The sequence below is a fragment of the Hibiscus syriacus genome, unplaced genomic scaffold (genome assembly GCF_006381635.1).
Source record: "Hibiscus syriacus cultivar Baekdansim isolate YM2019G1 unplaced genomic scaffold, ASM638163v2 tig00111151_pilon, whole genome shotgun sequence".
Classification (NCBI taxonomy): domain Eukaryota; kingdom Viridiplantae; phylum Streptophyta; class Magnoliopsida; order Malvales; family Malvaceae; genus Hibiscus; species Hibiscus syriacus.
Genome location: NW_024062999.1, coordinates 153625 through 177438, shown reverse-complemented (window position 1 = coordinate 177438; position 23814 = coordinate 153625). Strand labels below are relative to the sequence as shown.

The following is a 23814-nucleotide window of genomic DNA, read 5'->3' as shown; positions in this document are numbered from 1 at the left end:
TCACGGGGATGATGACTGAAATTTCCCTTCGATTTTGAATATTCAAGTGCCGCTCATGCTCTTCATGGAGCATGTTTACATGGGTATCGTCACCATCCTCGTCAAGGTCTTCTAGAGAAAATGGGAGGAATGATACAAGCCCGTCCAAGACGATGATGTACTCGACAGCTTAAATTTTATTGTTGTCTAGGTCCAAATCCCAATGTTCAATGAAAAAGAGGTCGGTCTCTCACCATCTTCCCCTCCAATGTTCTTTCTGCTTTTTTGGGTTACTTCTGATGATGATGATGTGCTTGTTTGAATCGAAACAAGATTACAAAATCTCGACTGGAACGACCTATGGATTTTTATAGCCGACAGATCGTCTCATCATCAACTGCTCGATGATTCGACCAATCCTACAACTCCCCAACAGATCACCATTGTTTTAGCTATGAAATGCATTTAACATAGCTGGATTCTTGAAAGCAAATACTAGTGGAGCAAGAGTGCCAAATATGGGCGAGCAACAGGATAAGTGTAACGTGAAACACTATGAATATGTGACCATTATCGATGCTGAATTCAGACCTGACACTGATTTTCGGAGCATACTGTCTTTGGTTCATAACCCCGACATTTCTAGGCTCAAAAACAACGAGGCGCTCACAGAGGCACGGGGAAAATGGCATTGAACTGCCCTTGAGTGTGGCTGTCACAGAAGTAGGGGAGACGATGGCTTCACTTTGAGTTTTTATTTAAAGTTGAAGAGATGACCAGTCAACGGGCCAGATAAGTAATTAACGGTCCAGCTCAGCTTTTCGTTACTCACGTTAACGGCGGTTAACGTCGAGTGACCAGTTTATTACAATATGATAACGTTAGTGACAAAATTATTACTTTTAAAACTTCAATGGAAAAAACAAAAAACTTAAACAATAGTGACCATTTGCATAGTTTACGCTAAAAAATGGAATGCCTAGTATCGGTATAAAAGTTTTATGAACAAATTATAATGATGTCAAAACCTTAAGGGCATTTTTGAACCCTTTGTATAAAAATCAATATTTTTCAACGGTGCATAAATCTAATATCGATACTCCACTAAATATCGATACTCTATGAGTATGGATACATTCTATATAAAATCTATATCGAAATAGCATTCTGAAATTGAGTTTAACAATTGTAATAATTTAGTATCAATATCTTTTCTAATAGTATCAATACTATCTAAGAAAAATTGACAAAAATGACTTTATACATATATCTAAATTTCCTAAAATTTATACAAGTATAACATAATCATACTTACATCGGTATAATGATGAACAATTTCACATATTTCATATAACTCCTACTCACCTTGGTATATTTATAAACTATAACATCCAAATTTGATCTATAACATGATCGGTCTAAAATGTCATATTATGGTCGTTGAAACAACCATCAAATGTAAAATATTTGATTTCCGACAATTTCTAGCTGGTGCAAATGTAAGTTAGAGCATCAAAAGAATTCTTAAATTGAGGACTGCTGCTTATCCTCTCTTCATTGATGGTCATTTACAGATTAAAGATATTTGGGATATGACTCGACTGCAAAAGCAAAAGGTCTCTTGGCATAGGCTAATTTGGTTTCCAATGCATATTCCTAAGCATAGCACGATTGCCTGGATGGCTCTTCTCGACATGTTACCTACTAGAGATCGACTCCTAAGAATGGGGATTTGCTCTGATGGTATTTATGTCAACTGCAACACCTTCCAAGAGTCACGGGATCACCTCTTCTCCCATTGTTCTTTGGCAGTTGACCTATGGACCTCTATTTTGCTTCTTAATGGAATGAATTTCAATAACTTGTCTTGGGGTGAAATGATTGCTTGGGCAAGTTTATCTTGGAAAGGGAAGTCTCTTATTACCATCATTTTGAAGCTTTCATGGTCTGATTTCATCTACACATTGTGGCAAGAACGAAATTGCAGAATTTTCCTTGGACATCGAAGAACTGTCGAAACCTTGCTCAAAGATATCATTGATGTTGTTGCTATTCGACTTAGGGGCAAATCCATTAATAGACTTGATAGTATTAACTTTAGCCTTTGTAATGCTTGGGGTATAGTCTAACCAATCATTGTTTTTTGTTCTAGGCAGTTCATAGTTTTCTTTTCTTTGATTGATTAATTGATTGGTTGTAGCAAAACGATGCTATTTTGGTAATAAATTTTGAATTATCCAAAAAATGTAAAATATTATTTTTCTCTTTTCCATCATAAATTCAAAAATAATATGATATACCAAAAATAATGACATTCATAATAGTTATAAAATGTTTATACAAAATCGAGAATTTGTGACAATTCGATATAAATAAATTAAAATAAATTAAATATCAATACAGATTGTAGAAGATATAAACCACGTGCTTCGCGTATGCCCCCCCCCCCCCCCCCCGCCTTTCATGTGTGGAGTGACTTGATTCATCCTGATAAAATAATTGGTTTTTTCTTCTTAGATCTTGTGAGTGGATGGTTGCTAATATTACATCAAGTTAAAATTTGCTAATTTGGGTAAGTTGCGAATTTAGAAATATTTTTTAAGGTGAACACACGTATTAATTATTGAAATTTTTCATATAGGATAAGTATAAGTAAAATTTTAGGATAGACATCTATAGTAAAATGAATATCTAATATAAAAAAACTCGGATTCTAGGGTAAACACCCATAATCTAATACAGTAATATTTCAGGGTTGATACGTGCCCACCTCATGATGCTTTGCATCCGTCAATGATTCTCGTGATAATTGAGATTTACTCTTTGGTTATGGTTGTCCAGAATGCCAAAGTATTTGATAACCCCGTTGAAGATGGTGGGAGTATTCTAGATCGTAGTCGTCATCTTGTTGAGCATGGTTTTCAGAACCGGATGGTTAACGAATCGGTCATGCTATCGGTTCACTGGTTCAACCGGTCGGAAGAACCGACGACGTCATAATTATTTAAAAAATTAAATAAAAATACCAAAAATATTTAATAAAAAATAATTTTTTTATATCACAAGTCATATTCAAAGCAAGTCATAACATATATAAGTTAAAACCATAAAATCAAGTGAAACAAAATGATTCAAATTAACTACAACATAATATTTAAGGTAAACATATTAAATAATAAATATAATTATATAACTATAATTAAAAAATAAATTTGGGGCTAAAAAAATCATAACAAAATGACATTGTTTGGCTTAATTTTTTAAAAAAAACAATCTCATGGCTAATAAACATAGAAGAGCATCCAAAAGTCTAAGAGTAAAATATGAGAACAAAAAATCTCACATTGCTAAGAAACATAGAAGCGCATCACAACTAACTTCTATAAATAATACAGGTAATTTGACATTCAAAATCATAGAGCCTTTTGGTGAGCATTGAGTGAACTATTCTTTCACTTCAATTAAGCTCGAATTTTAGGCTTCAATCGAGCTTCTAATTTTTTTTTGAGTTTAAACTTTTTTGAGTTCAAGTTTCAATATTATATTTCGAGTTTGAGTTGAACTTGATAATTTTTAACTTGTGAGTTTGAGTCGGGTTGAGCTTACTTTTAAAGTTTTCAAATTCGAGTCGAGCTCAGCAATACTCGAGTTTGACTTGGCTCGTTTAACAAACGACGTTGTTTGGTTTAATTTAAAAAACAAAATTTTCGGTTTTTCCCGGTTTTTTCCGGTTTTCAGCAGATCCGGTTCGAACGGTTTAGCGGTTCTGGCCGGTTCACTAGTAGTCGTTCAACCAGTTTAGATTGAATCGGACTAGACAACGATTCCCGGTTGAACCGGTCGGTCCGGTCCGGTTTTCAAAATACTGTTGTTGAGTTATCATTGCAAGCTCTGAAGGAATTCCAAATTAATGTTCCGACTTCCGATATGCCACACTACCGATAGGGGTCCTCTCCGTTGGTATCTTCCGACTGAGAATTGGATTAAGATCATCACTGATGGCACCTGTAGAGACGTGGATGGTTGCATTCGTGTGGTGGTGTAGCTTGCGAATACTCTGGGTCTTGGAAGTTTGGTTTTACTAAGTTTATAGGAGCTTGTTCGGTTATTGAAGCTGAGCTTCGGGGTGTTCGTATGGGTCTTTTATTAGCTTGGGAGGTGGTAGGCTCCCGTCATCTTGTACTTGAAGTTGACAGCTTGGATGCTCTTCGTTTTCCTCGTAACGATTACAACGATTTTCATCATTTGAGATGGCATTCAGATGAGCTTAGGCAAAGGAATTAGATTGTTAAAGCTCAATACTTTCTTCGTGATGGGAAAAAGTTGTCGACGTGCTCTCCGACTCCTTCACCAATGCAAGTATCTCATAATTGGGTTTTCTACTGTTTTGATCCTCGTGTATATGAGTGATGTTCAGACAAGATTGTACAATGAGTATGCATTTGATTATATGATTGTTTACTCGGCCGATTGGCTCTTGTCGACTATAAAGATACATGGTTTTCTTAACCACGATAAGCTCCATTTTCTTCTATGACGGCTTTGTGCTTTACTCTCATGTATCTTATTGTAATGGAAATCCGAATATGGCTGTTCTGTATCTTGGTTCTGCAGATCCGAACATAATGAAAAAGTTCCAAGTGGATCGTGGTGCGATAAAATTCGTCCTTGCTGGTGCAAACATAATGTGTCCTGGTCTTGCGTCCCCTGGTGGTGATTTGGATGACATTACTGTGCTGGTTGTGTGCATGGCTGGGAACAACATGCATTACCTCAACGATGGTCTATGGAAGGTATTCGTACTCGAACCATTAGGTGTTTCGGATTGTTGCATAAAGCATTCTTAATTGTCTGTTTTTCGATCGACAACCAACGTATGTATTACGATCCATCGATGAAAACAAGCAGTTATATGTCGAACTATTCGATATCGTTACTAAATTCGTCTTTGCGTTTCGTTGTCTCGCAATGGAGCGGTTACAACGAGCAGATGCTCATGAGATTTTCGAGTCAAGTATCAAATAACTCGTTTTGACTTGTTAAGAATTAGAGTCGAGTTAGAGATTAAGTCCATTCCATACGATTTGAGAGTTGACTAATTTTTGATTAATTCGATATCGAGTAACTTGCGATCTGTCTAGTCTCGTTTACCGCCGTGAGTATATACTTTCAAAAAAAACCATAATCGAATATAAAATTTCTTTCTCAAATTTAGACTTTTTTCTCGTGTTATTGGGAGCATTCATCAATGGATTTAAAGAATTTAGAGGAAGATGAAATGAAAATTTTCTTTCTCACAATCAGTTTGGAGCGCAAAAGGGTATTTAGTGTTTTTGGTTTAATTACCTATTTTAACTAAGGGTAAAAAACACAAATGGTTTCCCGATTATAGAGTACTACTTTATTAAGTACCTCGACTATTAAAAGTTACGAAATGATCACTTGGTTATTCGTTATATTCCAAACTCATCATTTTCCGTTAAAAAATGGACGAATATTCTGAGCTGAACATTAATTTGTTGACTGTGACATAATAAAATTCGATCTCATAATTTCAAACAATTATCATATATCAGTCACCATGTTAATGTACATCTTAAACAATCGTCAATTTTTAACAGAAAATGACAAGTGTGGAACATAATAAATAGCTATGTGACTGTTTTATAACTTTTAATAGTCGAGAGACTCAACAAAGTGACATTTTATAATTAGAGGATCATTTATAACTTTTAATAGTCAATGGACTTAATAAAGCAATACCCTATAGTCGGAGACCATTTGTGTACTTTACCCATAAACTAAATACTAAATATTTCAAATTAACCTATTAGTCATTCTTTTTCCATTTAAATACTTTAAAAGCATGACATATATAAACATTAATCCCATCAAATTTCACTAATGCCTCTTATTGGGTTAATAGTCATGCATTCCACTCACATTTTGCATTCTTTACAACTTGGTCCTTAAAACTTCTCTGTATTTTAGCAACTTCTTTAAAATTCTTATAATTCTGTTTAGTTTATTTTAGTCCTTCATTAATATAATCATTAATTATTATCAAATTTAATAAAAATCTCAAATAAATTGTTAAAGTAAGCGAAATTCAAATATTTTAATTAATCTTAATATTTTTTTATTATCGATTTTGAATAAATTTTTATATTAAACTTTGACATGTTTAATTAACGAACCTTATTGTGTGCATTGTTAATTAACGAACTATGACAATTTAATATGATAGATTAAGTATGATCGAACAATAGTAAAAAAATCCATCACATCACCTTAACAACAATCATTAACAATTTAATTAATTTGAACTTGTTAATAACATTATATGAGAAAAGGGATCAAATTTGTTAAATTAAAGTAGAAATATTAAATTTTAAATTTAGTCTAGTATAGGGACTAATACCAGAATATTTCTTCCTTGATACACGCGTCGGGCTTAGAAGAAAGAACTACGATCTATATCAATAAACTGAACCACACCGAAACAAACCCAACCTCACAGAATAAAATCCCTTCAAAATCGAAACCCTAATTCTCTGTGTATCTCTGTCATTATCGGCGCCTCCCTCACTTCACACCACCAAAGCAGAGAGCTTCAGCAATGGTCTCTCCACTCTCTTCCCGGATTTCCCAAACTTCTTCTCTCTTAAGAAAACAACAAAAGATCTAATTCTTCATTGTTTTTTATTGGCTCATGTTTGATGGTTTTGTCTTTGCATTAACAGGGGATCGATCTGATTGCAGGAGGAAAGAGCAAGAAGACCAAGAGGACAGCTCCCAAATCCGATGACATTTACCTCAAACTCCTTGTCAAGGTTTCACATTTGTCCCTGTTTTCTGCATAAAAATGCAATCTTTTTTATTATAGTTTTTGAACAAATGTGTTGGTTTTTGCTTTGGGTTTTTAGCTTTACCGTTTCCTTGTAAGAAGAACTGGGAGCAAGTTCAATGCCGTGATATTGAAACGATTGTTTATGAGCAAAGTCAACAAGCCTCCACTTCTCTCTCTAGGCTAGTTCAGTTCATGAAGGGAAAGGTATATCATTTAATATTTCTGGTTTTTTATGGATCTTTGCATGGCTATTGATTTATGATTTTGATTCATATTTTTTGTGTCTGTAAATGATTTGTAGGAGGATAAGATTGCTGTGGTAGTGGGGACAGTGACAGATGATATTAGGGTTTATGAGGTTCCTGCTTTGAAGGTTACTGCTCTTAGGTTTACTGAGACTGCTAGAGCTAGGATTGAGAAGGCTGGTGGAGAATGCTTGACTTTTGATCAGCTTGCTTTGAGGGCTCCCTTGGGTCAAAACACGGTATGCGATCTCGGTTCGATTTGATTTGCTTTTGTTTTAAGTGAATGTTGATTTGTTTATTGATTTGATTGGTGTTTTAAGTTACGTTTTTGTTGAAATTTCATTTCTGCTTTGTTCATTGCTTGTCAAAACTCTTCGAAGATGAAATGGGATTTTTTTTCCTGCACTTTTTGAAAAATGATTGTATCGAGTTCATTGGAATGTAATCTGCTGAATCTTATCTATTACAATGTGAATTTATGAATGATTCTGCTAGTTCATATGTTTGATACTACTTTAATGTTCACAGTTCTGCATTTGAAAGGAAATCCTTAATTATCTCAACTTATTTTTGTTTCTCTTTAAACAAACATCGAAAATGACTCGCTTTACATGTTCGTACTGAGTCATTTCTAGCGCTCGAAACCTTATTTAACCTTCAATAGGAAGTGAAGTTCATTTGGTCTCACCATAAAGTCGATCTTTTGCTCTCTTCTAATTCTTATGAGTTTACATTGGGTGGAACCACAGGTTCTCCTCAGAGGTCCAAAGAACTCCCGAGAAGCAGTTAAACACTTCGGTCCTGCGCCTGGTGTTCCTCACAGCCACACCAAGCCGTATGTACGCGCAAAGGGAAGGAAGTTTGAGAGGGCTAGAGGAAGAAGGAACAGCAAGGGATTCAGGGTTTAAAATGTGATTTTATTAAAGTTGATTTTGTGGCTGCCATTTAGGGTTCTATGCCAGTTGTTTTACTTGCTTATGTTTGCATCTTATTGTTCATGGATTAGCTTCTTTGGGATAAATCTTTCCTATGTTACAAAGTGGAGTATGTTTAAGCATTTCAATGTTATATCTTCACATGGAATTCTTCTATTAGTCCCTGCACTATGTAAAAGTTGTTGATTTAGTCCTCCTAATTTCTTCATTTCTAGTCTATATTTTCTGGTTCTGAAATTTTGATCTTGAATCTGATCATTTTAAGTTGTATTAAGAATACATATAAATTTGCATCACTGCGTGTAAATGGATTGTACTGACTACATAGGTAACTCATTACAACACGCCATTCTTGTTCCTCAAACAAGGGCCGTAAACAAGCCAAGTTGAGTTTGAATAATGTTGAGCTTGATTCGAAAAGTCAAATGTTTAGTTTGACTTGATTTGAGAACTTACAAACTTATGAAGTTTAACTTGAATTCGAAATTAAAACTTGAAATTTGGCTTGAGTTTGATAAAACCGAAATTCAAAATATTTTCAGATTTAACACTGATTGAATTTCGAACTCTAGTTTTAACTTCAATTTTAAGTACATAAAAATCCTACAAAGAACAACATACAAATGTTAACAGTATTATTTTTTGAGTTGTTTGAGTTTCTAGAATTATATATTAAGTCTCGTTTCGACTTGGTTAAGAATTCAAGTCAACTTTGAGCATAAATCGAACACTGCATTATTTACAACTCTGCCTCAAACACTGCGAATGAATCGAAACACCATTTCCAATCCTCTTATTCAATACATTACACATACCCATATACTCATAGTTGAAGGATTAATGACATAATTTGACCAAATACAAATAACAGTTCAAGAGATAACAAAGCTGCATTCAGCTTATACATAAAAACAAAGCCAGATTCAGAATTTTTTGATGAAATCAAGAATGTGAGAGTTGATCTCATCAGCCCTTTCTTGGTTAATAAAATGACCAACACCTTCCATGACGACAACTTCATCCAACAAGGGCACATACCCTTTGAAATCACCATTCTCAACATATTCCATCACCCCTGGGTTGTATAAACACTGTCCAAATCTCCCACTATGAACTTCACAGGCACTTTCACTTGTGCACCACTCCATGGTGCTGTCAATTCCCAGTTTCTACAATTTGACAGAGAAATTAGACTAAAATTCATAAGATCAGAATTGGTTCAAAACAGCTTTTTTCCTGGTAAAATGCTTACAGATCAAAGGCCCTGTAATAGTTGAGAGCTCCAGTGAAGCCTTTTTGGTTGAATTTGTTGGTGTAGTAGCTAAGATCATCTTCGGAGAACCAAGATGGTAAGGGAATTGGTGTATCTGGTTTGATGTTAAAAGCATTGTCTTTAGGCATGCATGGTGGCCCTGGTTTTCGACTCGAAATGATCCTCTTTAGCACGTTTGAAGTCCCATAATGAACTATCTCTGCTTCAATCTTCCCAGGTTCCTGCAACAGGTTCCGATGTAATCGCGTTCGTGTTAGTGTTCGTGTTAACTATAAGGCTAAAGATATAGAAAAACCTGAAATCTGCAAATATAGTAATCATCTCCGAAGAAGAGCCTCATGCTCTCGACAGGCTTCATTGGTTTTCTAGGCACACAAAGGCCTTGACTCGGTCGGGACGGAACAAGCAAAGGTACCATCCTATAATGGCACCCCAATCATGAGCCACCAAGAACACTCGGTCGACGCCGAGAGCGTCAACCAGTGCGACAAGGTCACCTACGATGTGCATGCATGAGTAACTTGTTATCGACACAGGAGCCTCGGTGTCGCCGTAGCCGCGGAGATCGGGCGCGATGGTGTGGTACCCGAGTGAGCTCAATGCAAGAATTTGATGCCTCCAAGTGTACCAGATTTCGGGGAAGCCATGGAGGAAGAGGATGACCGGACCTTGACCCTTCTCGGCGACGTGCATCTATATGCCGTTGACGTTCACCGTTCTGTGGTGTATTCCCTCCATGTTCTCTCTTGATCTTGTCCTTTGTCTTTCCCCTGTGCCTCTCTCTGTATGTCGAGTGCTTTGATATATAAAGGCAAAAGCAAGTTTGTTAAAGATAATAGTAATTTGGCTTAATTCAAAATTAAGTATTAACAATCCATCAAACAACCCTAAATCTTTAAATAAAATGATTATAACTTAATATTTATGAGAAATTTTTTTAGTTATTATATATGGGTTAGGATTCACTTACACAATATAAAATTCTTTAGTGTTACACAGGCTTAGGATCGTTAGGTGAGTGAAAATAGATGACTGAAATTAATTCATTGTTTTCTCTCCCAGTAAGTATCTTCATATTTCTTACTTTTAATCTCAATCATCTATTTTCACTCATCTAACAGACCCAAATCTACGTAAAACTAAAGAGTTTTACATCGTGTAAGGGATCCTAACCCATATATAATAACTAAAAAATTTCACATTATATTCCCCAATCATCTATTTTTACTCATATTTCCTTTTATTGCTGATATCACTCGATGGTAATTGTTGGGATCTTCGATAAAGCTCAATGATCAACCGAAAATTTGCCAAAAGAGGGTGAATTGGTAATTTAAAGTGTAGGGAGTAAGGAGTATAAAGATAAGGAAATTTACACAATGATTTATAGTGGTTCGATTTCTCAAATAAGTCTACACCCACTACCTAAGCTCCCCACTTAGGATTTTCCAACAAATCCACTAATTTGTTATTTCTTTTTCAAGGATCAAGAATAACCTTTACCACTCCTATTTTTTCAATTAGCTAAGATAGAACCAAAACCCCTTTTACATAAGGAAAAAGATGTAAACAAGAAAACCCTTACAAGGTATGTGTTTACAAAATTTAAGCTCGCAAAAAACAAACCTAAGGATATAAAATTAAGCTCAAAACACAAATATTACAAGAGAAGAAAATAAAGATTGAAAAACTCTTCTCTTGTATTTGATTGCTTGTATAGGTGTTCTAACCCTTCTTCAAGTGTCATTAACTTGTTTTTATATGTTGGAATGTGTTTGTGACCGTTTTTAACCGTTGGGGGTGATTTGGAGCCCTTGGGGATAAATTCTCTACAAAAATAAAACTGTCCAGGACAGAAATTCTCTGCAAAATAAAACTGCTCAGGACAGAGAGTATCAGTACTCCTTTAATGAGTATCGATACTTCCTTTATTATATTTAAATAAACTAGCCGTTGGGCTTAACCAGTATCGATATTGTGATATGCAACTGTAATATGCAAGCAAGGGCAAATATTTTAGCCTGTTCCTCGGAATAGTCTTCGCTCAATTGTCAAAAATTTGTAGCCAACCATGATAATTGTATTCGACCACTGTTGAAATTATGCGAGATACCTCCAAGATACTCCTCGCACAAGGAATGTCAATCACAATCCGTCACACCAGAAATAACTCCCCATCTACCGAAAGCCCCAAATGTATGGAAACATCCTCCACCATAATAATGCACTCCCCACATGAAAGATGGGATGTGTGTCTCTCTGGTCTCTATCTCTCAATCACTGCAGAAATAAGGTTGGATTTAATGTTACAATATCCTTCATATTTTGCTATGTCACTGAATCCAGTTGTTACTAAATATGACCATACATGACTCGATATCTTTAACTTAACGTTATGAATAAATGGATCTAATATATGACCATTCACCTAATTAAATAAATAATATACAAATTAAAATATAAACTAATACTAAAAAATAACTAAATAAAACATTCATAATAAATAAAATAACAAAATTTAAAATTATTATCATATCGACAAAATGACTCGAGATATGATTATCATATAAACGCAACAACCCACATGTCATTTTATAACTGCAAAAAGTAATAAAAAATTAATACAATAAAATATAATGATAATTATACATTCTTAAAACTTGATAGAACGATAGATAGAATGAAGAAATATAATATTTTCGTTTGTGGTGTAATTGTTGAAAGGGAGGGGGTATTTATAGGAGAGGGGGAGAGGGAGGTGGATGGACGGTTAGACTGTATTTATGGCAGACGGTTGAATTTAAATGAAAGGCGTGGATTATGATTTGCTCCTTTTGCCAGCTCGGAAGGAATTTGTGCCTTTTGCCAGCTCGGACGGAATCCGCACATTTTACCAGCTCGGAAGGAACCCCACGAAGGTGTGTTTCGTGATCTGTGCCTTCAACTGTGACATTAGCTCGGATAGAACACCGCAAAGGCGCACTTTGTGATCGCGCTTTATCATAAAAATTACTATATTGATAATATTTGGAGAAGGGATGTCTGACAAGTAATATTTCATTGTTAGGGTGATTTTTTGGTAAAAACGCCCACAATAAAACCCTACCATTTTTCTAATAAATTCTTAACCGTGAAAGTGCAATCAAACATGCGAGGAATACGTGAATCACATGTCTATCTTAACATTTTTCTCAATTTTACAATTCAGGCCCCATGAAATATTGCTCGGGCCAAACAAATCACCACATATATGTCGCACACACTTGTAACTAAATAGTTAATTAGAGCTTGTAAATTTGACTCGTATTCGATTATTCGAATTAATTTATCCGAACCAAAATTTGATATAAACTCGAATAGAATGATTGAAAATTCAAAATAACCTGAACTGAACCAAAATCGAGTCTGAATTTTAGTTGGACCAAAAGCAATCCGAACCAAAATCAACTCGAACCTAAAGCAACTTACAAGAGCAACTCGAATAAAAAAACACAAACTAAACTTCGACCTAATTTTAACCCGATAATGAGTCTAATTGAATGAATAATTTTTTTATTTTTATTATTATTTTCTATTTTTAACATTGATAAATAGTAAAACGATGTATGTTTTATTCTCGTTTTATATTATATTACTAGTTAATCATCACTTTTAGTAATAGTTTAATGGTTCAATTTAATCTTTTATCAATTGAAATATCATCTCTATATCTGATGCAATAATTTTTAACTCTGAATTTGGACTCTGATAATATATATTCACATAAAATTCTTGATTTTAAAGATATATTGATTCGATTGATTTAAACTAAAGCTTCAAACTTTGAATTTGAAATGTGACAATATATATTCACATAAAATTCTTTAATTATAAGTAATAAAGAACAACACTAAAAGTTATGACGACGGAGAGTGACTATAGTTGACATAGAAATATAAAGGTTGACCAGAAAATTTAAAGGTTAACTCAAATTAAAACCAATCTGAATTGTCCCAAAAATCTAACGATTGATTTGAATCAAAACAAATGAAACTGATATTGACTTGACTTGAAGTCAACCGATCCGATATGAACCCAACACAAAAACTAACCGATCCAATTTTAATCCGATTATACCCGACCTAAAATGGATTTTCGTTAACTCAAAAAACCCAAACCAAATCCAATTGAACCCAAACCTAAACCGAATAAATTTAAACCCAAAATAACCCAACTCAAAATGACTCGATTTATCACCCCTATATCAATAACGAAACGATTAATTATCGGAAAATAATTTTAACAATAATTTCATATATTAAATTATGCAACCTTATATGCAATTCCATACAATAAATGTCAAACAACATACCCTTTTTTGTTATATATGCACTGAAATTTTCTTTAAAAATTAGATATAATTATAACAATTGATGTTCAAATTGTACAAAAGTTTTATTAAAATTACAAATAATAGAAATTTCATTATTTATAAATTAAAATAATCTTCTTTAATGTAACTTTTATTTATTTGTATTTAAAAATGTTATAAAAGAATAGAGAAAACAAAAAACATTCACCTAAAAAAGTAAATTAAAAATAATATTATTTTATAAAAAAACTGATTATCAGATATAAAAACAGCATGTGTACATTATTAATAATTTAATATTTTAAAACTTTAACTCGTAAAAAACGTGATACTTTATAATTTAATTTAAATTCATATATTTATGATTTTAATTTATAACAATTTAAGTTAGATATATAAAAAAAATCTTATTTTAAAAATACTAATTTAATTTACGAATATACATCAATGTAAAATTATATAATTTTAAGACTAATTTTTCAAATATTTTGAGAACAAAAAAAATTAAAAATTTAAGGGACCAATTGACAATTTTTCCAGTATCCTTCTGGGTGTTCCGCCGTTGCAGATATCAGCTACAGTTCTAAAAGCCTATAATACTGTTAATGCCATGGTAGTTGATGCTGCAAATGCTCTAGAATTGTGTAAATCATGCATAAAACGAAAAACCAAATCATTCATACCCTATAGCCTTACGCATGAGAAAAAGGAGAAATGTCCTCGGAACCATTCACCAAGACACCAGATTCCGGGAAGAACGATGTCCGAACCGAACCTGATCAAGATCTTGAAGAAATTTAGCATATAACAGAGAGAATCCCAAACAAAAAACACTAGCGTATCAAACATGTAAAGGTTGGTCACATAGTCAACTGTATAAAAGAAGGAACCAAATCCATAAAACACGACACTGAACATTCCCTTGGGATATAATGAAAACTTGACCGATCAATATGACTTCCAAGCATCATTAACCTTGACTTCATAATATAGTTTGAACTTCAGCTCCAGTAAGTCAATCAAAACTAGCATTTAGGAACTTCAACAATTCATTTCTTTTACTCTCGGCCTCTTTGTCTTCCTTGGACTTGTCAAGTTTCAAGAGAATCTAGAAACAATGCAACAAGAACAATAGCAATGTAAGTACCATCACAAGTGACAATATCAGTACCTTTTGGCCATATGTTGAGAAGCAAGACCTTGAACCCCTGTCCGTCTCCAATGAAAACAAGATTGACTTACCTTTTTGCCAGACACAGCACTACGCCGTGCACCATCTTCCTTGTCGCGCCCAAGAAACTGTATAAAGGATAAGAAAGTCGGCAGGAGTGACAGAAAACAAGGGGATATTATCCTGAACCACTAGAGAGCAATGGATTACCTTAGAAAGCTGCACAGGGCTGCTACTTCTATCATCGTGCTGCTTCTGTATGTAGCTCCGATTGCCAGGACAAACCGGACCCAGAAAAAAAATCCAAGCCAATTGCACCCAGTTATCATGTCACGGGCCCTAGCTCCAATTTCAAAGAGCCAATCCATAGAACAGGAAAAAAGTATTTTAAGCAAATTTAGATACCGTGTCAAATATAAAACACAAAATAATTAAGTCCCTAGGGTTACGATTTCATGATAGTAGCAGTCGATCTCAGGTTATTTAAACATCCATGCTACACATTTATGTTGGACTCTAGTGTGAATTCCGAATAAAGGTTATGTGTCAATCATGAAAATGTTCTTTTTACAAAGTTTGCGTATATTTGAAGGGTCTAGGTCATATCTCACACCTATATATCTAGATAGGTGTTGGAGATGAGCGTTGTATATGATATTCCACAAGAAAAAAAAATTAAGATTGAAAACAACACAGGGATGTGCATTGTAAATAGTGACATACCTCTTTTAGTTTGTACTTTTGATGTTTATGTCGGTGACTCTTGCTTCGCTCTTTTTCCTTTGACTAAAAGGGAAACAGGATAATAAGTGAGCTGCATGGGTGGCTACAATAAAATGAGAAGATAAAATTGGAGCACCAATACTTAACCTTCTTTTGCCTGTCACTTTTTTTGTGCCTCTTTGAATGTCTGGACTCATGCTCTCTGTCCGATGAACTGGCACTCCTGCAACAATTTAGCAGTTATAGAATGTTAGGAAACTCATTGACCAAGACACCAAGTATTCAAGTTAAGGTTACAAGTCAGAAAATGCTAAATGTCCAGATTGTTGCATGTAATTTCTCCACCTTCCATGTAAGGAATAAAGGTATAAGAACACAAACTATAAAATGAAAAACAGTATTGAAGGCAACTTGTTCTTGCTCAAGAATTCGTATCATGCATTCAAGATGCAGACAACACAATTTTGCATTTCCTTATGTTTAATCGTTAGTGCACTACATACATCAAATTTCGTTTGTATAAAATGTAAGATCATAAAAATCAATCCATTGTACAATAAACAAAATTTATCAAAATGCATAGGCAACACGAACGTTAGATATGCATCATAAGCTACAATTAAGTTTCATTTTGTTAAATGAATTGTAAATTTATTGACTATAAATTATTACGATCCTAATCTCACTTTAACCAGAACATGATAAAGAGTTAGAAACGGTATAAACTATTAATCATAAACGTAACATAAAAAATTGAAAAATCCATGATAACGTTCACAGAAGAACGCTTACAACTAAAATTCCAGACGAAATATTTAATAAAATCTTAAAAAAATAAATTAGCTAACAAAAGAAGCAATTTCTTTTTACCTGGAGGAATCGGAGTCAGACGAAGAGTAAGAATCCGAAGAATGACGACGATGCTTCCTACGACGCCGTTTACCTATCGAACCACTCTTCTTCCGGGTTTTGAGGGAATCTCTGTCTCTTTTGCCACGGTTGCTGCGATGTCGGCGTTTTTTGGCGCGCGAGGAAGAAGAATCGAACGAGGAATCCGTCGAAGAGTAAGAACTAGCCGATGACGACGATGCCGCCATAGGCGAACAAAAAGGCCTTTTTCTTCTTTATCTGAGATTTGTGAGGGGAGGCGGCGGAGGGCAGACTACTTATTATTATATCTGAATTTATCCATTCCTTTAAAAGTAATTTTAAGTAAATTACATTATAAGTCACTCAAGTCATAGTTATTTCAAATATTAATTACAAAAGATATGATTAACATCATTTAAATAGTTAAATAATCCGCACGAACCAATCATTTAAATAGTTAAATAATCCGCACGAACCAATCATTTAAATAGTTAAATAACCCATTGGACCCTGGAACCCGTGTTCGAACCCGAACCCTTGTTCGAATATTCGGCATAGTATAGTGTATCGAGTGCGAAATTCCCTGCCCATTCACTCCATCCAGCAGGCTCAATCAAACTCTCCATGTACTTCTGCATGCACACAGTCCTTGAGTACTCCTTCCGCGGCCGTCTGAGGTATGTTTTCATCTTGCCGTTGCTCGAGGCGAGGTCGTCGGCAGGTTTGATGACACAATTGTGGATCGATATGCCCGTATTTTGATTAGGATCGGTTCTTCCTTGAGCTGTGATCGTGTTGAATTGGTTCGGCATAGGTAAAACGTGGACATGTCGGCTCCGTTACAGACAGCAACCACTTGGTGTTTGGTAGGTCCGGCCGTGTTACGGAATGTGATGTCGACCGCAACGAATTCCTTCCCGACAACAGCTGCGGGAGAGTCATTGTTGAGTTCATTAAAATTGTAAGATTATGTGAATGTTGGGACATGATTCAAATGGAACATAAATTCTAGTACTTTACCAAATGTTGCGGAGTTGAATGTGATTGATCCATCCACGAAGTTTGCGGTTTCCGATGATTATCGTCTTGTTAATACCGACTCCGATCATCATCAAGTTCTGCTACATAAACACCGGCAGCTACGTAAATCAAAAAGTATCGGTTGCTGTCGCCCGTAGCTGCCACTGCTTCGTTGATGGTGGTGAAATTGCCACTTCCATCAGGGTTTACAACGACTACTTGACTCACTGAAACACCTTCCCCTTTCCCGTCTGCTCGAACATCCTTCCGTCGGCTTGCGGATTTGTAGACGTCTCTGCCATGGTCCGACATTATTAAAGGCAGAGAAGAATCTCAGCCGTGTACCAAATTGGAGAAAACATGGTTTCTTCCTAATACAGAGTTGATAAATCCATGAACCCAACCGTGCTTGAAAAGTGCAAGAGACACTGAGGAAATTCGTTCCATTCGAGATATATGGCAACAGACCATGTTTGATGCTCGAAGCCGACGGCATAGCTTCAAGCCCTTCGACGCTAGTTTGCACATTAGTTAAAACAGTGCTAAGCAAGCAATGCAAATCATCAGCCAGGAATGCGTCGAGGCTATCAGATTTGATCCGTTCTGACGTGTATGACAAGAAATCCACGTAAGCTCAGATAGAAACTGGCAACCTGGAGGGCTCGAATGGTGCCAAGGACGAAACCGATGGTTGTCTAAGAAAATACTTGATGGAACCGAGGAAACTGTGAGTGTTCAACAACAATTGGTGCACCGAAACCCTGCCGAAGTCTAAAATGGTGGTGAACTTATCGGAGGGTATAACAGATTTGCAGAAATAGGCAAGTGGGGTGAGCTTGCAAACGGATTCCGCATCGACAACCGAGGTGGGATCGATGTAGGTAGCTAAAGATGGAGAGAAAAGAAACGAGAATAGCTATGATGCAAATAGTTGAAGCCTTGAGAGCCATTGTGTCGAAGAGCCTTTGTTTTCTGCAGTTGATACATGCTTTGCATTATAAATCATGCAGTGAGGACAAACGTGCATGGCAATAAGGAATAAACAAGGATTGATTTGTGAAAGGAATTAGGATTTTTTATCCTATATTTGCTATACATTTATGATTAATTGTACACGTTCCCTTGTTTGTGTATATGGACTATGGTATCCATGCAGCATGGCCTGGGGTCAACACCAACCCCGGCTGAAGGACGGCCTGTTAACGTCATCTAAACCACTTCTCCAAGAATTTATATATTAGATTATTCGGTTCCGGTTCGATCAATCGAACCGGACTTGTTAATGTGTTTAGCGTGTTGGGTTTGATTTAATCTTTGTGATAAAATACCTACAACTAAAGGTGTTTATAAATGAGGCCGGATTGAACGAGATCAATCTGAATTTATTGCATTCCCACAGGTGGCCTTGAGGCCATTTGCAAGCAACCATAGCCGGCCATCAATGAACCTCCCGAGGGTAAAAAATTTTGCAGAGGTAGAATCTCATATAATGTGGAAACTAGGCCATTTCAAGGTCAGGCAAAGCCCCCAAAACCACCCGTCGATGTTCTCTGCTAGAGGAAGAACTATGAGTGTGCTGGATGGGTTAGCGTGTTGCATGGAATGGAAGCGCTCGTTAGAACAAAACTACACGTTAGTTGTGCAGCTGCGCACCAAGAAGAAAGATGCTCATCACGTTACAGCAGTTGGACAAGCGGTAATCAGAACGTTGCATCGAGATAGGCAGGTTCAAGACAAGACATGTTTATCTCCAAGCCACTTGAGCCATCCTCTACTAACCCATTCAAGTGTTCATAAAAATCTAGTTCAGGTTTTAAAATATGGTTTATAACGTATCCCTGCAATTTTCATCATTTGAGGCATTCAGAGAAGAAAGATAAAATACTTACAATGATAGTTAACATGATAAATAATCCGTTGTTAATACAAGTCCAAGCTGAAGTTGAACTTAAACCTTTTATCCGGAGCAGGATACGAGCTTCAAACGTCACGTTTAAATATCGAATAAAACATACAAAAGAGGCATAAGGAGTTCATTTATTATTATCCTGATGAACTTCCAAGATGTAGACATCTACTAATCCCATCTTATGATGCAACCTCTGGCATGCAGGATTTCAATGATCTCCGATGACAGTGTGAATCGTAGAAGGGCACACAGCTTGATCTTTTTTACCCGTACACAGCAGGCTCTAAGTGCAAGTTCGAACCCTTTAACCGTGACATTGTGGAGGTGCACAACCTTCGCCTCCTGCAGCCGGCTCAAGTTCCCCATCACCATGCACAATGCCATATCAGAAATGGCACAGTAGCTCAAATTTATCTGCCAACATAACAGAGTTTAGCATATTTGAAACTTCCATGAATGGCTTCCACCAATTTCGACATAGATTTCATACAAGGTTTCCATCATGCAGGTTGCTTATGCTAAAACACACAACAATAGAATCGGAAGGGGGAAAATCGACGATTTAGAGAGCATAGCACTGAGTTAACCAACAAGAAAGTAAAGGAACTAAGTGAATAAGTATGCAAACACTTGAAGCTCCTTCCTATGAGATCAAAAACATGCATTGAAGATGAATCAAGAAAACATAACAATGTGGGCGGCGTTTAGACCCTAGAAGGATAAACTTTCTGCATATCGAGTATCGACAATATGGATCTTTTTTACCAAAAGTAACATTTTATACATGTTTTCCACAGATATCTCTAGCGAATTCAATAAGAAAATAAATTACTACATACAGATAAAAGCACTCATATCGCATAATCAAAATCAGACAAACTCTACCTGTCGAAGATTCCTTGAGTAGTAGGCAAGTGCCCAAAAGCCCGAATCATCAACTTTCTCGCAATGTTTAATATCCAGATCTGCCAGTCTCTTACATCCAGCTACAAGTGCTTCCAAACCCACACCTGTTATTTTATGAAGTGCCCGCATTTCCAGATCAGAAAGTTCCTTTAGACAACCGAGATAACCTAGCCCTCTGTCAGAAACTTCATTGCAGTATGACAAGTTGAGTTTCCTCAACTTCTTGCAACCACTGGATATAGCATCTAAGCCATCATCACTGATAGCGGTACACCTGCAAGTCCAAATGAACATATATTAAACTTTCTTAGCATGTTAAGAAAATAAAACTTTACTCTCAAGTCGATTTTAAGCTTACTTTACCGGTATAGATCTAGTTCATGAATCTTTTTACAGTTAGAACCGATATAGTAAAGTCCTTTATCCGATATGTTTGTGCAAAGCCCCAGTTTCAAGCATGATAGTTCAGAACATCTAGATAAGTATTCCAATCCTGCAGATAAGAATAAAACACACTAATTAAATGGAAACCAGAGCGTAACCAATAAGTTGCATGATGGGAAACAAAATTAAAATAGAGAATGGTTTGAGATTCTAACCTTTGTCATTTACACCACAACAATCCGTTAGATCAATTTCCTCCAGTAGCAAGCAAAAGGATCCGAGCTGACAAAGACCCTTCTCGGTAATCATATTACAAGACTCTAGCTTGAGGCATACAAGGTTTCTGCATGAGTCAGCTATAGCAGAAATTGCAGCATCAGTAACCGAACGGCAGCAGGTTAGATTTAGAACTCTTAAATTAATGCAGCCAGATACAAGTTTCATTACACCCATGTTAGTCACCCCCACACATTTGCTAAGCCCGATCTCTACCAATGACTTGCAGTTGGCGCTAATTACTTGGAAACTAGACTGGGAAATTCTAGCCCCATCGATTCTAATCACTTCAAGGCGCTTTAAGTTCTTTATCTGATGCAAAAGGGCTGTAGAAAGCTCCTATCATGAAAACCAACATTCAGCATCCATTAATCGAAAAGGCAAAGTTATACTACTCCAGACCAAATCAGGATAACATCGGCTAATCACAAAAAGCAAGCAACCAAGAAATTACTTACAGAAAGACAGTAACCTGCATTTAGCTCCAGAAGATTACCATGACCTCTAACGACAAAGATTAAACTAGACGAACTCAGACCTTCGCACCTGGATACATCAATGACCTACAATCAACATAATTCAAAACATTACTTTCCATTTTTATGTTGTATACGCAAAAGAATTCTATTCAGATGAAAAAGTTTCCTACCTTTAATAAAGGGCACCCGTGCTCAATAAACTGTAATCCGACATCATCGATTAAAGGACACGCCATTAAACCCAAAACCTCCAGTTTCAGCAGAGAAGCAATAGAATGAAGTGATTCATTTGTAACCTAAACATACACCAAGATCAACCACAGACTAATTCAGAAGAAATTCGATGTAGTTTCAAAATGAGCTTCTATTTTCTCAGTAACCAAACATTGCATTGAGAAACAATACATTCAAAAAACCATGAGAGAGTGAAAAAAAGGAACAAACCTTGAGATAAGAGACATCAAGATACTTCAAATCAAAGCATTTCTTACACAAAAGATCAACACCAAGATCAGTTATCTCCATACACCACTTCAAGCTCAATTTTTGTAACTTCGAACACCCGATAGCGATCTTCGCCAATCCGACATCGGTGAGTTGCAAGCACTTATCCATGTTCAACTCCCTCAATCCAACGGCGGACGATAAAGCAGCGGCTTCCCTGTCTCCGAACCCACAACAATACGAGACGTCAACGCTCTCCAAACACGGACAAGCACGTGCCAACATCTCCAAACCCGAGAACCTCAACCCAGTCGCTCGGCTCAGGACCAGACTCTTCAAACCCCGAGTCCAATTACCCAAACTCAGAGAAATCGAACCCGTTCCAACCCGAGATAAGAGCAAGGAAACCACCTCGTCTTCAATGCGGGGACAAACGGAGAGGTCGAGAGATTGCAATCGAGGGTACTTATGGAGAAGAATCGGCAAGAACTCGATCCGAAGTACTCGGAGATGCTTCCGAGTCAACGAGTCGATTCGATGGAACTCTCGGCAGACGAGCCTAAACGATTTCCGATCCGACTCGGAGACAAGAATCTCGTAGATCCGAAAGAGCAAATCTTCTGTTAAACTAAGGATGTTCTTCTTCAATTGAAACGGCGACATTCTGGGTTTTACAAAATAAACAAAACAACAAAAAAAAGCTTAACCTTTCACTAAAACACGATCTTTCTCAGGTGGGAACAAACAAGAAGGCGACTCGGAGGTAGAGAAGCGGGTGATGGGTCGGTTTACAGAGAGTCCGAATCAAGCTAAAACTGTCCGTCCGGGTCGGGTTCATTTTCCGGGTATTTTGTTTTTCCAAAGAGAAATTAAGAGGAAAATTCGAAGCAATGTCTTGGTAAGTGAGAGTTGCAGAGGGGAAAAAGAAATACAGTAGAGAAGACAAACGTAAACGCTTCAATGAGAACCCGTTCACGTCTTTAAACAGAGTTCTCCATACAGAAAACCGCCACGTGGATACCATATATCAGTTTACATGACGTGGCTCTTTCGTATTGGTAGATGACTTTAAATTTCAATGGTACGTGAGCCGTTGATGGATTGGAAGAACAGGACACGTGGCAAGAGGAGGGAGGAAGAAGGAAAAAAGGAGGGGTAGTACAGAAAAGTACGAGAAGTGGGAATATATAAGGATTGGGGTTTACAAATCCGTAATTTCAACGAGGGGGACTGAAAATTACAGATTTGTACGGTTGATGACGTGGAAAGTTTTTTAAGTTTTTTTGTGGGGTCCAGTTGTAACGTGCAGCCGACCGTACCTATCTGTCTACGTTTCGTCCGTTCTATATGATTTGGAATAAAAGAAATGCTAATAATTTCCTATGTGTCGTAATTGTCAAAGTTAGGACAATGTTGTATTTGAAAATAAAAATTCCAAAGGATCCCATTTCACTAATTTTTGTCTGGAGAGCTTACCATTTTCATGAATAAAAAGGTAAATTTCACATTTAGTATATAAACTATTAGTTTTATTCGTTTAGTACTTAAATTTTCAATTCTTTTAAAATCATATCTGACATTTAGTTTTATTTGGTTTTAGTACCTCGCTATTAAAAACTTATCGGCTGTTTTGCATTTGGTACTAGGGATAGACCGAGGGGTACTGGAGGTTACGGTTGCACCCCTAAAAATTTTAAAATCCATTATATTTTAGATTTTTTGTATTTTATATGAATTATTTAATTTTGCACCCTCTCGGATTTTATAATCTCGCACCCCCGACACAAATTCATGCATCCGTCCTGCGTGGTACCTTTTTATGGGTAAATTGTATCATTCTTCATTTAACTGTCTTCTCACTCATATTTTGGTCACTCAATTTTAAATATTTTTTAATTTAATTACTTAACTTTTAAATTACTCCTAATTTAATCATTCTAGCTTTCAAATTTATTTTTTATTTTTAATTATATATTAATAAAATAATAATAACCAAACT

General features: G+C 36.0%; 3 protein-coding genes and 3 pseudogenes across 3 annotated transcripts; 2 read left to right on the top strand and 4 right to left on the bottom strand.

Annotated features, from left to right (window-relative positions):
* The first annotated feature begins 4291 nt into the window (after window positions 1-4291).
* Window positions 4292-4826, top strand: LOC120154863. The gene is made up of 2 exons (XM_039166511.1): window positions 4292-4478; window positions 4594-4826. The coding sequence occupies exons 1-2, from the start codon at window positions 4292-4294 to the stop codon at window positions 4824-4826; spliced, it is 420 nt and encodes a 139-aa protein (XP_039022442.1).
* A 1674-nt stretch (window positions 4827-6500) lies between these two features.
* Window positions 6501-8168, top strand: LOC120154744 (annotated as a pseudogene).
* Window positions 8169-8778: 610 nt separating this feature from the next.
* LOC120154743 lies at window positions 8779-10020 on the bottom strand (annotated as a pseudogene).
* A 4598-nt stretch (window positions 10021-14618) lies between these two features.
* Window positions 14619-16685, bottom strand: LOC120154745 (protein FAM133-like). The gene is made up of 6 exons (XM_039166399.1): window positions 16398-16685; window positions 15675-15750; window positions 15528-15590; window positions 15015-15059; window positions 14876-14932; window positions 14619-14741 (listed from the first exon to the last, which is right to left on the bottom strand). The coding sequence occupies exons 1-6, from the start codon at window positions 16622-16624 to the stop codon at window positions 14649-14651; spliced, it is 561 nt and encodes a 186-aa protein (XP_039022330.1). The 5' UTR covers window positions 16625-16685; the 3' UTR covers window positions 14619-14648.
* A 203-nt stretch (window positions 16686-16888) lies between these two features.
* LOC120154862 lies at window positions 16889-18367 on the bottom strand (annotated as a pseudogene).
* Window positions 18368-19450: 1083 nt separating this feature from the next.
* Window positions 19451-22720, bottom strand: LOC120154742 (F-box/LRR-repeat protein 3). Its single transcript, XM_039166398.1, has 7 exons — window positions 21816-22720; window positions 21542-21667; window positions 21351-21455; window positions 20832-21231; window positions 20596-20725; window positions 20212-20506; window positions 19451-19740 (listed from the first exon to the last, which is right to left on the bottom strand). Exons 1-7 carry the CDS (start codon window positions 22476-22478, stop codon window positions 19495-19497), a joined length of 1965 nt encoding a protein of 654 aa, XP_039022329.1. The 5' UTR covers window positions 22479-22720; the 3' UTR covers window positions 19451-19494.
* Window positions 22721-23814: the final 1094 nt, after the last annotated feature.

Coding starts and splice junctions, on each gene's coding strand:
- LOC120154863 (XM_039166511.1), top strand. CDS start 4,292: ATGGGAAAAAGTTGTCGACGTGCTCTCCGACTCCTTCACCAATGCAAG. Junction 4,479..4,593: donor GTCGACTATAAAGATACATG/GTTTTCTTAACC, acceptor TTGGTTCTGCAG/ATCCGAACATAATGAAAAAG.
- LOC120154745 (XM_039166399.1), bottom strand. CDS start 16,624: ATGGCGGCATCGTCGTCATCGGCTAGTTCTTACTCTTCGACGGATTCC. Junction 15,591..15,674: donor AAAGTGACAGGCAAAAGAAG/GTTAAGTATTGG, acceptor TTTCCCTTTTAG/TCAAAGGAAAAAGAGCGAAG. Junction 14,933..15,014: donor GCCCTGTGCAGCTTTCTAAG/GTAATCCATTGC, acceptor TCCTTTATACAG/TTTCTTGGGCGCGACAAGGA.
- LOC120154742 (XM_039166398.1), bottom strand. CDS start 22,478: ATGTCGCCGTTTCAATTGAAGAAGAACATCCTTAGTTTAACAGAAGAT. Junction 21,456..21,541: donor ACGGGTGCCCTTTATTAAAG/GTAGGAAACTTT, acceptor TGTTGATTGTAG/GTCATTGATGTATCCAGGTG. Junction 19,741..20,211: donor ACTCAAGGAATCTTCGACAG/GTAGAGTTTGTC, acceptor TTATGTTGGCAG/ATAAATTTGAGCTACTGTGC.